Genomic DNA, 17645 nt, shown 5'->3' with positions numbered 1-17645 from the left:
CAGGCGCCTAGGGCTGACTGAAGCAAGGGGTTCTCAAGGACTGGAGAAGCAAGCTTATGAGCTCCAAGGGCTGGATTAGTCTAGGGCTGAAGGCAAGGATGCTCCTGGGGCTGAGGAGGAGAGCTCTTAGCACAATGAAGACTGAATGAGAAACTAAGCTCTATGCAAGCCTATTTATACTAACTGGAGGTTGGTCATTTAATAAAGTTTATATTTATAAATGCCCAATAATGCAAATAATGCTAAATAAATACTATTAAATATGAAAAAAATACCAGATAAATCCTAGTAAATTCCCTAAGGCTTCTGGGATGTTCTAAATGATGCACACGCATATGAATGCATATTATGCAGGATGCAGAGTGCTTTCTGATGCAAACCCTAAGGCTTCTACTGACTCTACATGCATGAATGATTCTCTCCAAGTGGGTTAAGGGACTTGACTGACTGACTGACCCGCTAAGGCTGAGGAATGACCTACGTAGCTCGTGCCTGACTTATCCTGGACTGAGGATGTACAATGGGGTCACGGCGTACGACAATTATCATCCTATTGGGTTCTAAAACTATACAACTGTTGCACTTCTGATGATGAGCCATCTTGTCACCATGCATTGAGTGCAGAGTGCATGTGACATTCCCTCCTGATTAGCTTGGCGGCAGGTTCATGGCTTCCAAGTAGTCCGCCAATAACTGGGGGTACTCCTGAAAGAACTCGTCGTCGAGCCATACGGCTTCGTGGGTGCCTCGATCTCGGAATTTCGTATAGAACTGACGAATCCGTCGACCGGAACCATGCTTCCATCGATGAAGAAGGATCTGCTCAGGCTCAATCACTTCTACCTCGTCTACCACGTCTGGCTGCTGTTCATCTGAAACATCAAACACTTCTGGACCAACATATGGTTTTAGCCAAGAAACATGGAAAACATCATGCATTGTCCAACTGGCACGCAACTTTAACTTCATTGAGACATCACTTATCTTCTTAACTATTGGAAAAGGGCCAAAACTATGGAATGAAAGCTTGGGACAACGTTTGCCCACTTGTTTCAATCTCTGCTTCATGATACGCAAATAGACCCAATCCCCTTCTTTGAAGTGGACATCTCGTCTAGACTTATTTGCCTGTCTACTATATGCTTCCTGAGCTTTGGTCAAGCGGTCCTTGATTGACTCAATGATCTCGGAAAATGCTTCCGTGGTTTTATTAGCCTCTAAAGATGGAGACACCATTCTCGTCAAAAGGGAAGAAAAACGGCAACCAAAGGCTGCTTCATATGGAGTCCGTCCGACACTGGATGAATGAGTGTCGTTTAAGATAGCTTGGACCAATGGAAGATAATGCTCCCATTTGGACTACTGGTCATGACTGTTGGGTTTTATGCTGTGTATGCACCCAGAGGAGTGCTAGTGATCATCAGTAGATTGCTGGGGCACTTTTTACTTCAGTTAGTGGAGGTTTTTTCCCCAGTTTAGCTTAGTTACACTTATAAATAGTTTATAAGTGTTTTGGTCCACCCGGCACATTTTATGGCCGGACATGTGAACACATCCTTTTAGGTCACTTTATTATGTGGCTATTGTACTTCACATTATCTATCTGAATACACACAGAGAGTCGTGTTCTCTCTCTGCTTCTTCACGCCTGTGTTTGCAGCACCTCCAAACCCTAACCCTAACAGTCCAAGGCCTTCATTTGGTATCAGAGCATCGTTGGCCTGCCCTTGCCCTGCCCGTACACTGCAGCCTTCCGTACTGCACTGACCGTACAGCCTCGCCAGCAACAGCCCGTACACTGCAGTCTTCCATACCAGTCAGCGCCGACAGCAGCTACTGTATTGTTTCCGTACACCTGTGCTTTCGTACAAGTCAGCGCCGCCTTCACTACCGTACTGCTGCATACAGTCGACTGCAGCTGACGTGTACCTGTTGTGTATCTGGTCGCCCTGCTCCGTACAGTCTTCTGTACACACCTGCGCAGACAGCCGTACACCTATCAGTACAGGCGACCAGCAGCATTTGGTGTTCCGTACCTGTTCCGTACCAGTCAACAGTACCTGCAGTGCATTCGACTGCATTTTCTCCTCCTGCTTCCGTACTGTACCTGCTCGCCCAGCTTCAGTACTGCTTCCGTACAGTACCAGTCGACTGTACCTACACAGTACAGTCAACTGTACTTTGCATTACAACTACCACAACCTACTCAGTACATTACAACTATGGTAAGCATTACAAGTTTTGAATATTGGGCATTTTTATTTTCTCTGTGAAAATCTACAGGCAGATACAGGCAGACTTTCTTGCAAAGAAATCTACAGGTTTTTTGCAAGGTTTTGGGTGCAGTAACTTTGGGCAATTTTTGGGCATTTTGGCACTGTGTAAGCCATTTTTGCTGCTCTACTCAGTTCACTGGTGCATTGAGCTGCACATTCAGAGGATTGAGAGTGCAGGCATATTTGGGTGAACTGTATTCAGTGGAGTACAGTTGCTTTCAGGGTTCTTGCTATTGGGTTTTCTGATACACAAGTACAACATTGTGCATAGGCATAATGGCAAATCAACAGCAGAGTGATGTATTCACGTATTTGTCTAAGGAAGACAAATTGGACGGCACGAACTACTCCTTGTGGAGTTTTATGCTGAAAAATGTGCTTGTGGCAAAAGGTCTTTGGGATTTTGTTAGTGGTGATGAACCACGTCCAGGTCCATTGGCTCCAGAGACTCCTCCCCAAGGGGGTGCTCGTGGACGAGGACAACAGGTACAGGCTCCAGGGCAGCCATTGCCTGTTCAAAGAACAAATGCTCAGAAGACATGGGATGCCAGGGATGCACAAGCCTTGTCACTCATTGCATTGTCAGTACAGAGGTCTATTATACCTCATATTCGTTCAGCTGGCTCTTCACAGAATGCATGGGTGACTTTGGAGCAGATGTATGCTGCTCGTAATGAGGCTCGGATCTCATTTTTGAAAAGAGAGCTAGAAAATCAAAAAATGCATGAAGGAGATGATATGTCTCGCCACTTAAACAAGCTGCAGGATTTGAGAGAGCAACTCATCAATGTGGATGAGATTATTCCTGAGACACAGCTTGTGTCCACCATCTTGCACTCTTTGCCAAGATCTTACTTGGCTTTTCATACCTCTTTGAACCTCAGCATGAGGAATGCTGCTGAACCCCTTAAGTATCAGGAACTTGTTGCTCTCTTGCTACAAGAAGAGCAAATGAGGAAGAATATGAATATGAACACAAGTGCTGAACAAGCATTTACTACAGGTCAAAAGGGGAAAGGAAAAACTCAGCCAAAGAGTTCAAATCAGAATTTAGGTGATGGCGGTTCATCTCAGGATACCAAGAAAGGTGATGGACAGCCCAAGAAGAAGGGCAAATGTCATTACTGTAAGAAGCCAGGTCACTACATCACAGAGTGTAGAAAGAGGATTGCCAAAGAAAAGGCAAAGGAATCTGGGATGTCTGTAAATGATGCCTCTAAAGCTCCTCCAGAGACTGCTTCTTTTGTTGAGGACAGGGATTACTGTTTCTATACATGCAGCTATGATGCCTCTTGGTCTTCACAGGCACTCAGTATGACAGAGCATGCATGTACTTGGTATTTTGATAGTGGTGCCTCAAAGCATATCACATCTCGCAAGGATTTGTTTCGTCATGTTGGCCTTGCGCCTGTTGGCAAAACTGTTCAGTGTGCCAACAATGCTTCATATCCAGTTCGTGGCATTGGGGAGATTCAGCTCACAGCCATTGATGGCTCCATTCTCCGCCTTACAGATGCCGTATATGTACCAGGGATAAAGAAGAATTTGTTGTCCATTTCTTCTTTAGCACATTGTGGTATGCAAGTCCACTTTGATGATGATAAATGCATGGTCAAAGACAAAGCTAATGCTTTGACCTTGATGCTTACTGGTACATTATGTCATGGACTTTATCAGTTGGATGCATTTCAGCCAGTGGATCAGTCTGCTTATAATGCATTCACTCTTACTCCACCTATGGTTGATGCGGAGTTATGGCATGCTCGCATGGGGCATGTAAATTTTGGTAGTCTTATGCTTATGCAGCGACATACCATGTTTACAGATCTACCTCTCATGGAGAAGCCTCCAGATCACATTTGTGAAGGATGTATTTTGGGAAAAATGCATAGGTTTTCCTTCCCACGTGATCAGGCTCTACGAGCAACTGCAAAGTTGCAGCTTATACACAGTGATCTTTGTGGTCCCATGCAGACGAAGTCATTGGGAGGTTGCTTCTATTTTGCAACATTTATTGATGACTTCTCTCGTATATGCTGGGTCTATCCTTTGACACAGAAATCACAGGTATATGATGCATTTTTGGCCTTTGTCGCACTTGCTGAAACAGAGTCAGGAAGCAAGGTTAAGACTCTCCGTTCTAACCGAGGGGGGGAATATATGTCACACATGTTGAATTCCTTTCTTGAGAGTAGAGGTATAAAACATCAATATACTACTCCTTATACTCCACAGCAGAATGGGGTTGCAGAAAGGAAGAATCGGTCACTCATGGAGATGGCCAGATGTATGCTAAAGGCAAAGAGGCTACCACATATCTTTTGGGTGAAAGCTGTCATGTGTGCTTGTCATATTTTGAATCGATGTCCCACAAAGGCATTGGTTTCCATTACTCCTTTTGAGGCTTGGCATGGCCGCAAGCCTTCTGTATCACATTTTCGTATCTTTGGGTGTCTTGCATATGCACACATACCCAAAGAGTTGAGGAGGAAGTTGGATGATAAAGCCACAAAATGCATTTTTGTTGGGTATAGCTATGAGAGCAAGGGCTACCGGTTATATGACCCACTATCCAGGAAGATATTCACTAGTCGGGATGTGATTTTTGATGAAAAATCAGAAATATCCATGGCTGGTTATGATGCAAATCAGGCTGAAAATGATGTGTTTGAAGGTCTACTACCTATGGAGTTTCATTCCACAGTTGGTGATCCAACTCATGAGGGTACAGGACAGCCAGCAAATGATGAAGGTGGTGCAGAAATTCAGCAGCAAATTGAGCCAGAATCTGAACCAAATATGGGGCAGCAAGCACCACAGGTTAGACACATACCTAGATGGTATTTGAGGACATTAAAGGACAGCCATTTAGAGGGTCCTCTTGCTGGTCGTACTCGTAGGGAGACACGGACCAATGAGCATGCACACATCTGGTTATGGCAGCCAGTTTACAGGATGATGATGAGCCTGATTCATTTGTGGATGCACGAGACAATGTGCATTGGAACAAAGCCATGCAGGATGAGCTTGATTCTATTAAAAGGAATCAAACATGGGATTTGGTTGATCTGCCCAAAGGCAAGAAAGCAATTGGTACTAAGTGGGTCTATAAGTTGAAAAGACATGCAGATGGATCCATTGACAGGTACAAAGCCCGTCTAGTTGCAAAGGGCTATGCACAAAAGAAGGGCATTGATTATGAGGAGACATTTGCTCCTACATCCCGTATGTCGACACTTAGGTGTGTCATTGCATTGGCTGCACATCGTGGTTGGGTTGTTCACCAGTTGGACATAAAGACTGCTTTCCTACATGGAGACCTCGAGGAGGAAGTTTATGTATATCAGCCCACAGGTTTTGCAGAACATGGTCATGAAGGGAAAGTATGCACGCTGAAAAAGGCCTTGTATGGTTTGAAACAAGGTCCACGAGCTTGGTATGCAAAGATAGATGCTTTCCTACTCACTCAAGGATTTGTGAACAGTCCATCAGAAGCCACCTTGTATGTAAAGAAAGAAGAGAAAGATCTGCTGGTCATCAGTCTTTATGTAGATGATCTCTTACTCATGGGATCAAATGATGACAAAATTGCAGCTTTTAAAGAGATTCTGCAACAGACATTTGACATGTCTGATTTGGGGCTTGTACACTACTATTTGGGCATACAGTTTGTGCAAGATAACAGAGGCATTGGGTTGTTGCAATCTCGGTATGTTGCTAAACTTCTGGAGAAGTTTAAATTTCAGGATTGCAAGCCTATTAGTACTCCTATGGAGCCTGGGATGAAACTGTCACTACAAGATGACAGTATTTCTTTTGATGCCACTACATATGCTCAGGCTATTGGGTGCCTTATTTATTTGTGTACTACACGGCCAGATATTCCGTATGCCGTATCTCAGTTAAGCAGATTCATGCACAGCCCACGGTTGTCACATTGGCAAGCTGTGAAGCGTGTATTCCGGTATTTGCAGGGTACCTTGTCTCTTGGATTGCTTTATCCCGAGGGGGGTGACATGCAATTATACGCTTACAGTGATTCAGATTGGGCTGGTGATTTTGATACCAGACATTCCACTAGTGGAAATTGTTTCTTTCTTGGCTCTTCATGCATTTCTTGGCTAAGTAAGAAACAGACCATAGTGGCCACTTCGTCTTGTGAGGCAGAGTACAGAGCAGCCTACACTACTACTGTTGAGTGTGTTTGGCTGCGTCGTCTCATGACTGATATGGATATTTCAGTGGAGGAGCCTACACCTATCTATACTGATAGTCAGAGTGCCATTGTTGTGGCCAGGAATCCTGTGTTTCATGCTCGCACGAAACATATTGAGATTCACTATCATTTTGTTCGGGAGAGACTCCAGGCAGGTGATATCAGTAGATCAGAATGTGGCAGACATCTTCACCAAGGCATTACCACGTCCGAAATTCGAAGCATTCCGCACTGCTTTGAATTTGTTTCCTTTTGGCGGATGATGTGCAGTGATCACATATCACTCCAGGGGGGTTTGTTGGGTTTTATGCTGTGTATGCACCCAGAGGAGTGCTAGTGATCATTAGTAGATTACTGGGGCACTTTTTACTTCAGTTAGTGGAGGTTTTTTCCCCCAGTTTAGCTTAGTTACACTTATAAACAGTTTATAAGTGTTTTGGTCCACCCGGCACATTTTATGGCCGGACATGTGAACACATCCTTTTAGGTCACTTTATTATGTGGCTATTGTACTTCACATTAACTATCTGAATACACACAAAGAGTCGTGTTCTCTCTCTGCTTCTTCACGCCTGTGTTTGCAGCACCTCCAAACCCTAACCCTAACAGTCCAAGGCCTTCAATGACAGTATGACTTGAGGACATCAAAGGCCAATTGGTTATAAATTTCTGTCTGGCCATCTGTCTGGGAATGGAATGCACTAGACAACTGCAACTTAGTTCCGAAGTTTTCAAATAATGCCCTCCAGAAATGCGAGGTAAACTTGGAATCTCTGTCTGATGTTATGGTGCTAGGCAAACCACAAATTGGATACCAATGCTTGAGAAACAGACGGGCTACGTCCTCGTCTGTGGCCGTATGCTTGCATGGGATGAGCATGCAGAATTTACTAAAGCGATCCACGATGGTAAAACACTGAGTGTTACGGGATCCAGTGGATGCTGGTAGAGGCCCTACAAAGTCCATAGATATGTCGATGAAAGGTCCGTCGGGGATAGGCAAAGGTTGAAGTAAACCTACCTTCTTTGTATGGGAAACCTTGACTTTTTGACAAATCTTACAGGCTTGTACATGTGCATAGACATCACGCCTCATCTTTGGCCAATAAAAGGACCGTTCTAATTTCTCGAGGGTACTGTTGATACCCCTACGTCCTCCAACTAAGGAGTCATGGGCATCGTGGAGAAGAGCAGAACGCTTTTCCCAAGTAACACAGAGACGGTTCTTGTAGAACAACCAACCGTTCTGTACTGAATAGTGGCCAGGCTCAGAAGTGAGGGCCAAACTATACTGAGTACCAAACTCAGGGGAGTTGACATATTGGTCTTTCATACTATCCAAGTCCTTCCCCGTGATTTCGAGAATGGTAGCTTCTTGGACTGCCTGGATGCTGGACTTTCGACTGAGAGCATCTGCTACTACTGGGTTATGCTTACCAGGGATGTATTCAATCATACCTCCAAACTATTGGAAGATTTGACTCCACCTGGCCTGTCGATCACTCCACTGGGCACTTGGCATAGTCTGAAGCCACTTAAGTGCTTGGTGGTCTGTTTTCACTGTGAAAGCCTGTCCATAAAGAAAAGGCTTCCAATGTTTGAGCGCTGTGATCACACCCAAAAGCTCTTTGTCATATACCGAATAATTCTTTTCGGCGACATCCAACTTTCTGCTATAATATGCCACGGGTCTATTGTCCTGCTGGAGGACTGCACCTATGGCTACATTACTGGCATCGATGATGACCTCAAAAGGTTCGTCCCAAGATGCTAACTTTAATACAGGTGCTTCTGAGGCAGCTTTCTGGAGTGCACGGAATGCATCAAGTGCCTTACCTGTAACTGAGACTTTCTGCTTGCGAGTCTTCACCCCCTTGAGCAAGTCGGTAAGAGGTGCTGCAAGGTTGGAAAACTGATGGACATGTGTGCTATAGGCCTGACAAAGACCTACGAATGAACGGATTTCTTGGGCGGTCTTAGGAATGTCCCAATCTAAGATCTCCTGAACCTTTGATGGGTCCAGTCTAATCCCATCGGAACCGATGATGTAGCCCAAATACTGAACTTCCTTAACACCAAAGATGGACTTTATGGCGTTAATGTAGAGCTGATTATCTCGCAAAAGTTGCAAGACTTTCTCCACATCTTTCTCATGCTGCTCCGCAGTGGCTGAGAAGACTAGTATGTCATCAAGGAATATGAAAACACACTTCCCAATGTGGACTGCGAAAATCCTAGACATCATCTTATTGAACGTTGCGGGTGCATTTGTAAGCCCAAAAGGCATGACTACGAACTCGTAGTGACCACGCTCTGTCCGAAAAGCTGTTTTTGGAATGTCAGCTTCAAAAATGCAGACCTGATGGTAACCACTCTTGAGGTCGATCTTAGTGAAAAACTTAGCACCGTCTAAACGCTCCAAAATGTACTCTATCCTGGGCATAGGAAACTTATTCTTGATAGTGAGTTTGTTTAATGCCCTGTAGTCTACACAAAGGCGTGTTAGACTTGTTCTTCTTTTGGACAAATAGGATAGGTACAGCAAATGGGGAGGAAGAAGGCCGAATGAATCCGGCTCGGAGAAGCTCAAATAACTGCTTTTCTAACTCGCCCTCTAAAGTCTTGGAAAGACGATAGGGAAACCTGCTAGGAGGATCTGATCCAGGGACCAAATCAATGTGATGGTCCTCAAGGCGAGAGGGTGGGAGACTGGGCGGGAGATCGTCCCTAAGCATAATGTCCTGGTGTCTGGATAGGAGGTCTGCTAACTGAGGGACTGAAGATGTAAGGGATGCTACTAATGAGGGAGGGGCTGTTTGAGCACGAACATAAAGGAGTGCTCCTTCTGCTCCCTTGCGGATAGCTCGTCTGGCCTGGAGATGTGAAATCAATGGGATGCCAAGAATGCTTCTATCCCCCCGAATCATGACAGGCTCAGGAAAACCTTTACAAATAGTAAAAGTGTCCTGCCCCCAATTGGGAATAGGCTCATACTGACGGAACCACTGAATTCCTAAGATCATGTCACACCCCAACGGTGTCGTTGAAATGAGGCCTTCTGAACTTCAAAGGCAAATTGCTGTGCCTTCTGGGAAATGTGGGGGAAGATAACCTCCAGTAATGCCTGCTTTAGCCTTCTCATCAGGGGTTTTCTTAGGTTCTTTATCCTTCTTACGCCCTGAACTGGAGCTATTACTGCTGTCCTTCTTAGCATCTTTAGAAGATGCGTTACCTTTCCCTGTCTGTGCAGCTGATTGCTGCTGCTGGGATTTGGTACTGGACTGAGATGCCTGCTTGGGCTTGCCCCATTTAAGCTTCATTTCTTCATTCTGAGCGAGAGTCAGAGCCCGGTCATATGTACTTGGTTCAAAGTTACGAACTGTGAACCGAATGTTAGAGTCCAATCCACAAATGAATTGCTCCATCTTGGCTTGCTCAGATAACCCTAACTGCTTTGCTAAAGTAATAACCTTACCGGAAAACTGAAGCACTGGGGATCCGTTCTGTCTGAGTCCATAGAACACGTCTTTCAGACCGGTCATGTACTGGGGCGGGAGAAATCTGGTCTTCAGGTCATGGACAAAGATGTCCCAGTCAAAGGCTGTGACACCTGTGGCCTGGTCTGTATGAATACTAGACCAATGCTGCCACCAAGTGACTGCCTCACCAGTGAGATGGGGAGCCGCTAAGTGGACTTTGTCTTGTGGGTCTGTGATCCTAGCTAATGGAAAATGAGCATTAAACTGATGAATAAATTGATTAACTGATGAATGATCACACTTACCATCATACTTACTGAAGTTTGGTTGACTGCGAATGATGGTGGTTGATGCTGCTGCGGGCTGCTGGCTGGTGACACCTATGATATGACTTGCCGATACCTCAAGTGTATGGCCTCCTTTTCTCGTTGGTGTTCAAGTAACATACGTTCTCGATCAAGCTCACGTTGGTGTTCCCGAGCGGCAAGTTCAGCCTGACGCTGGTCTTCGTCAATCCTGCATTGGGCTTCCTCATAGTCCCGTCTTTCTTCTTTTTCTCTTTTCCTTCGGGCCTCGTCCTCTCTCCTTTGTTGTTCCATCTGAAAGAAGAGGGAGATGTAGTCGGGTGCTGCTGGAGGTGTAGAAGGACGTGCTGCTGCTGCCTCCAAGAGTTGGAGACGCTCCATGAGTAGCTGGTTCTGAGCTCTAAGAAGAGCTATGGTGTCTGCTGTAGGCGGAAGAACGAGGTCTCCTTCGGGGGAGACGTCTTCCGGCTGATGAGTACTCTCTCCTGTAGACATGATGCTGAAATCGGTGGTCGTGCCGGACCGCAATCTAACCATCCAAAAATGCCCCCACGCTAGGATACGATGTGTGTGGACAATCTGAATCTGATACCAATGTGATATGCAGCGGAAGTCTTTGTATTGGAAGATCCTGTCACACAAATGCTCACACCGTCTTCTGTATCCTGAGTTTCGTGAGTTTAGCAATCCATTTCAATACTTCAAACTTTAAAGAGATGAGAGAGAGAGATATGAGAACAGTACACCAGATTGGGTCCCGAATTACCCACTGAAGGGCCCCCTATCCCAATAACGAGATAGTATTTGCTTTATTTCTTTAGAGAGAATGACTGTGGACTGTAGATAAGCCAAATTCAGAGTGGCTGATCTGTACACGGCTGTAGAAACACCTCGATGACCTGATCTCGAGCCTATGCACTCTTCCCAAGGGCATGAGGAAGGGCTGCACACCTGAGGCTGAGAGAAGAAGAAGGTGGACTGTTCTACACTATGTTAGAATGCTGACAACACTTATGAATGCTGTGTTACCTTCACCAGATGACTGTTGCATGTATGGATGATGCACAGAAGGCTGGATGCTGATGCAAACTGTGGATTCAGGGCTGGAAACTGCTGTGGACAGAAACGCAGGTCTGTGGGGAAGCTGCTGAACTGAAACGCAGATATGCTGATGCTGACAGAAAACGCAGACTGCTGATGTTGACAGAAAACGCAGAGGTACTGCTGTACGGCTGGACAAAATCTGCAGAGGTACTGCTGTACGGCTGGACAAAAACGTTTAGGGACTGCTGCTGAATTCTAGCATTGATCTGAGGTGGGGCTGTAGGCTGAATTAGGGACTGAAGTGATGCTGAATGCAGGTGCCTAGGGCTGACTGAAGCAAGGGGTTCTCAAGGGCTGGAGAAGCAAGCTTATGAGCTCCAAGGGCTGGATTAGTCTAGGGCTGAAGGCAAGGATGCTCCTGGGACTGAGGAGGAGAGCTCTTAGCACAATGAAGACTAAATGAGAAACTAAGCTCTACGCAAGCCTATTTATACTAACTGGAGGTTGGTCATTTAATAAAGTTTATATTTATAAATGCCCAATAATGCAAATAATGCTAAATAAATACTATTAAATATGGGAAAAATACCAGATAAATCCTAGTAAATTCCCTAAGGCTTCTGGGATGTTCTAAATGATGCACACGCATATGAATGCATATTATGCAGGATGCAGAGTGCTTTCTGATGCAAACCCTAAGGCTTCTACTGACTCTACATGCATGAATGATTCTCTCCAAGTGGGTTTAGGGACTTGACTGACTGACTGAGCCGCTAAGGCTGAGGAATGGACTGAGGATGTACAATGGGGTCACGGCGTACGACAATTATCATCCTATTGGGTTCTAAAACTGTACAACTGTTGCACTTCTGATGATGAGCCATCTTGTCACCATGCACTGAGTGCAGACAGATTCCTGGACTTCTTTTCTAGGGATTTGGATCCATCCTCAGGTTTATGGATTATGTTTATGGCTTCCTTTTACTGGGATGGATTATTCTTTTTGGCTCCCTTTATTTGGGATGCATTGGACTTATGAAACTCATGATCACATACCCTGTGTAGTGTTCTCTTGTCCTACGTGCTCTCTTGAAGATTGTTTCTACCATGTGAGGGTGGAACAATAGAGAGCAGATGGAAGGGAACATGGGCACTTCAAAGGGTAGTGACAAGCACAACATACCCTGTGTAGTGTTCTCTTGTCCTACGTGCTCTCTTGAAGATTGTTTCTACCATGTGAGGGTGGAACAATAGAGAGCAGATGGAAGGGAACATGGGCACTTCAAAGGGTAGTGACAAGCACAACATACCCTGTGTAGTGTTCTCTTGTCCTACGTGCTCTCTTGAAGATTGTTTCTACCATGTGTGGGTGGAACAATAGAGAGCAGATGGAAGGGAACATGGGCACTTGAGAGGGTAGTGTGAGTTGGTGGCCGAAATGCCTACAAACTATTGGTGGCCGAAATGCCTATAAACTATGTGTAGCAGAAATGCTTATGGAACACCAGGTTATCTATGCCTGCGAGTGATTGTTTTATCTTGTTACTTGAGCCCACCTCTCATCCAAGGTGTGTGGTCACAGTACCAACACGGAGTGCAAGTGGTAAAGTGGACATGACGGGACTTATGTCTATGCCAAGGGTCATGTGGACCGATGTCTTGTTGGCAGGAGACTTATTTTGTCTCGTCCATTTACTTGGGACATGGATTATGATATCTGGACTTATGGGACTGTTTTGTCTCGCCCATTTCCTTGCGACATGGATTATGATATCTGGACTTATGGGACTGTTTTGTCTCGCCCATTTACTTGAGACATGGATTATGATATCTGGACTTATGGGACTGTTTTTTGTCTCACCCATTTATCTTGGGACATGATTTTGATATTGGTATTATGGAGACTTATTTAGTCTCGCCCATTTCTTTGGGACATGGATTCTTCAGTTATATTGGATTTTTGAGACTGTCTCGTCTCGCCCAATCGATGGGACATGATTATATCTTGAATATATGACTTGAAGCTTAAAGTTGCGGACAACTTTTAAGAAGTTGGGGAGGATGTCACCAGCCTCGACATTTCCCAGTCTGAAAGGGGTCTGGTGGACTCCAGGATGTTTAAATATTTGGAAAGTACAAGCTTTGGGAATGGGGGATTATCCTAGAATACAAAGGACCACACTCCTAAAATTTAGGAGAGTTGCTATTTTTGGCCCGACTCCAATGGAAATTCTGTTCGCGTCATTACATCTGGAATTGAGGAGATACCAAGAGTTGGCAAAGTGCCTATGACAGAATGTCTACCAGTTGGGATATTTTTAGAGAGAAAGTTTATGGAAGGACCCATCTCTTAGATTGGGACATGTGGCAAGAAAGTGGACCAAAGTGAGACAAGTGGCCTGACACTTGTTAGAAAGTGGATCAAAGTGAGACAAGTGGCCTCACACTTGTCACTTCAGCTATTGTGTGGCTCTCCACTTGTCATTGTAGCCTTCTCTTGCCATTTTAGCTCATGGGAAGTCCAAATCTATAAATTGGAGCCCTCTCTTCATTAATGGAGGCTCTCTTGCTGCACACTAGCCTCTACCATCGTTACAGGCTACCCTAATGATGGCTGCTCTCTTTCTCTCTCTTGAAGGCTGCCCATGAAGAATACCGGCTGTTGGGGACTGTTTTGGAGGCTTCCATCGCGAAGAAATACTGAAGGCAAGGGTATTCAATCATTTATTATGATTTCTAGCCATTGTACTTGTTGTACCAGCATTTGTACTTGTTGTACCTGCTGTACCAACCACCGTACCGGCTGTACCATCCACTGTTCTGGCTGTGTCAACCCTTGTACCGGCTGTACCAGCCATTGTACCTACTGTATTGGCCACTGTACATATTGTTCCGGCTGAATGGAGAGCTGAACCTGCTGTACCCTTTCTATTGCATGAAGACCCGTGGTTTTTCGAGAAGAATCAGTACCCACATGGAGGTATATGGATTATATTGTTGGCTCGGCATTTCTACAGCCTATGTTCCGGCTTGGTTGCCTCGTGTTGGGCTGTATTATGGCATTTGTATATGGATAATCCGGCATCTCCCGTGGGGAGAGTAAGGCCCTCAAAGCTTGTACATGATATTATTCTCCTTGGGTAATAAAATACTCCAAGGGGGGGGTCGGCCCATTCCGGCCCTGCACACAGAGGGGTCTTACTGTGAACCTTGGGAAAACCAAGGTTATGGTCTTTCATACATCGAGACAGGGCAGGAATCAGCTGACATTCACTCTCGCAGGACGCCAGGTGGAGGTGGTGACATCATACGTGTACCTAGGGGTTACCTTCTCTGCAGCAGCCACACGCTTCACCATGGGTTCAGCAGCCAAAGCTAGATTGACACGGGGATATGCAGCATTGGCTATGCTAGAGAGAGAGTGCCACCAGGCGCATTTTCACGAGCCCCGGACGAAGGGGTGGCTATTTGACACATTAGTCACACCGGCATTGATGTATGGAGCAGCGGTATGGGTGCCATGCCTTGCTACCCATTGGTGGACACAGATAGAGAGACCACAGGCCCTCATGATGGCACGCATGATACGCAGCAAACCGTCAGTACCTCATGACATTATCCGAGCAGAGTTTGCTGCGCCTCCTATGATGGTAGAGGCCATATTTCAGAGAGATGCCACAGGACAGATTGTCATACAGAGCTTTTGAGGCATCTAGACAGCTAGCTGAGGCAGGAGATAGAGGATCATGGTATGCACAAGTCACACATTGGTTCTCACAGCATGGCCTAGACATGGATCATCTACCACCATTCCAGTATGACAGGGATGCACCACATATCCGTCTCTCTCATAGTGAGAGGAACAGAGTATTGAGACAGGATCTATGGCAGCTCTATACACGAGAGACATGGATATCGCCTACACAGCCTCTTCCACCGAAGATGCTATACTACAGAGATCACTTCATGAGTATCACTGATGATGGATTTATAGAGAGGCCTAGATACATGGAGGGCTTTTTACCACACGGCTCCCGAGTGGCTATTGGTCAGCTTAGAGTTTCATCACACCGATTCGAGATTGAGACTGGCAGAGCAGCACAGATCCCCCGAGAGGAGAGGGTATGCAGTTTGTGCAGAGAGGAGGTGGAGAGTGAAGAGCATTATGTATGCAGATGCAGAGCATATACAGCCATCATAGAGAGAGATCCCATTTTATTCAGAGAGCCACATTCCCTACGCCACATCTTTGAGGCAACACACCAGCGCATACTGGGGAGATTCATTCTAGACATACAGCGCCACAGAGAGACATCATTACACGCTCAGACAGCTCCAGAGGGGGGACGACAGACACAGATTACTACATTTTTTCAGAGATCCATCCCACTCCCAGCCCCTACACGGCAGGGAATTACTCTCCAGAGAGCAGAGACACTCAGAGCCCGCAGGAGACAGAGGACACCTGGCTTTCGGACACCACGCCTATACCAGAGAGAGAGATGACAGACATCCGAGCTCAGTTTCATAGAGAGGGTGTGGAGCGACTGGCTCGCTTCAGAGCACACCCAGGCATGTTCTTCAGGGAGCTGTGGACACCCCCTTCATTGATGTATACCATTTTATACCCCCAATATAGTACAGGATGGAGCTAGCTAGGTTGCATATCATGATTGTATACTCCATGCATATAGCTTTGCATTCTCCTAGTAGTAGAGCTCCATCCCCTCCACCACTCATTGTACTTATTGCACACCCAGATTCAGCTTTTTAGTTCAGTACTTTTTCATTTTGTTGGGATGACAGAGGATACCCCATACAGGTACACTGATTTGTCTCATAGGCCGAGTTCGGTCTTTTGGAAGACGTTAATAAAATCTTTCTTTCTTTCTTTCTTTCTTTCTCTGGCCATACTCATTAGCCCTATGCTTGATATTTTTGAGAGTGGTATACCATCTATTGTGGGCTGATGCTCCTCTCATGGTCCATGTTCCTGGTATTCCATGATGAGTTTCCAAGGACAGTTTTTTTTTTTTTTTCCGAGAAAAGATCCTTTCATTAGTTATGTAAAAAACGCCCGTAGGGCTACAAAAGAGAGATCTCTCCTGCTCCTAACAGAGAGAAGAGCAGTGAATACATCATGGCAGCCCGGGAGACTCTCCCTAGGTGCTGCAAAATACAAGCATCAGTCTAAAGAACTGAGCGGCTAAATCATACAATAGGGGGGGGGGAAAGAGCCAAACAGGTGGCCTGTAGTGCCAACGGGGGGATCCCGTGTGTAGGGTGTAGAACGGGCCGCAGCGCCAAGTGGTGTGAAAGGCCTGGCGCCGTAAGATCGCCTCATCCGAGTCTCCCCGGATGCGGTCGTACTGTCCTCGCAGGGTGTGGATCAACTCCTGCCAAATCCCCGGAACAGTCTCTGCTGGTGGCTCTAATCTCCCCTCAAAGGCCGTAAAGCACCGGGCCCTCCAGGTGAACCAGATGGTGAGGCTGCTGAGGAGCTCCCATCGTAAATCCCTCTCCTGTGTCCAGCTGGCGGACGAGAAATCCGGTGCCGGAACCAGGCGAGGCTGGCCCCTAATAAATCTGATGGCCTGACTGCCCTGCTCCATCTCATAGCCCATAGCAGGCCCTGACGAAGTCGACCAAGCAGCGGCACCCCACGTAAACATACCCTCTGAAGAGAGGGGGGCCAGAATACGCAGCATCCGCAGCCAAATCTGCTGTGCCTGAGGGCAGTCCCAAAGGCAATGTCTCTGTGTCTCCATAGGGTGGCCGCATCGGACGCAGGCCGCCGGAAGACCGCTGTAAACAAGCCAAGTGCCAACTGCTGAGCCCCTGTGGGCGACCAGCCACTGAAAAGCCGAGATCCTGCGGGCCTGTCGACTAGCCCAGAGCCGAGCCCAGAAATCCTCCAGGAACTCCTGTGATAGTCCCTGCAATCGCCAATGCCCCGCTGCCACTGGAGAAACCGTCCTCCTCGCCGTCAAAATATGCCGTCCCAGCCGAACAGTATACTGGAAAGGTGATCTCTGTGGCCTCAAGGGATGCATAAGGATCATGCCACTCGTACTCCCCGGGGTCCCACTGTAGCCGGGCCAAGGGGCGCGCTGCATATGCCCATATGCGCCAATCCGGGAGCACGTCAGCAGGGTCGGGGTCAATATGCCACTTCCGAGAAGCGGCAGCCACTACCCGAATCCTCTGAAAGGTGCACTCTGCAACCAAAGGCGACTCCACCTCCACTCTCTGGAGTCTGCCCTCATCCTGAATCTCATAATAGAGGCATCTGCCATCCTCAGTGCTAGCTCTGACAGCAATCAGG

General features: G+C 46.4%; 1 protein-coding gene across 1 annotated transcript in view; it reads right to left on the bottom strand.

The window, feature by feature from the left end:
• Positions 1-1705: 1705 nt before the first annotated feature.
• Positions 1706-17645, bottom strand: part of LOC147619566 (uncharacterized) — a 54874-nt gene continuing 38934 nt past the window's right edge. Inside the window, exons 5-6 of the mRNA XM_086773463.1 lie at positions 2061-2157; positions 1706-1976 (exon numbers count right to left, since the gene is read on the bottom strand). Of these exons, the coding sequence (XP_086629589.1) occupies positions 1706-1976; positions 2061-2157 (368 nt within the window). The remainder of the gene's footprint in view (positions 1977-2060; positions 2158-17645) is intronic.

Source organism: Cibotium barometz, chromosome 33, assembly GCF_041138505.1.
Source record: "Cibotium barometz isolate CiBa-2024 chromosome 33, ASM4113850v1, whole genome shotgun sequence".
Classification (NCBI taxonomy): domain Eukaryota; kingdom Viridiplantae; phylum Streptophyta; class Polypodiopsida; order Cyatheales; family Cibotiaceae; genus Cibotium; species Cibotium barometz.
The sequence above is the reverse complement of the archived record's forward strand: the minus strand, read 5'-3'. Positions and strand labels throughout refer to the sequence as shown.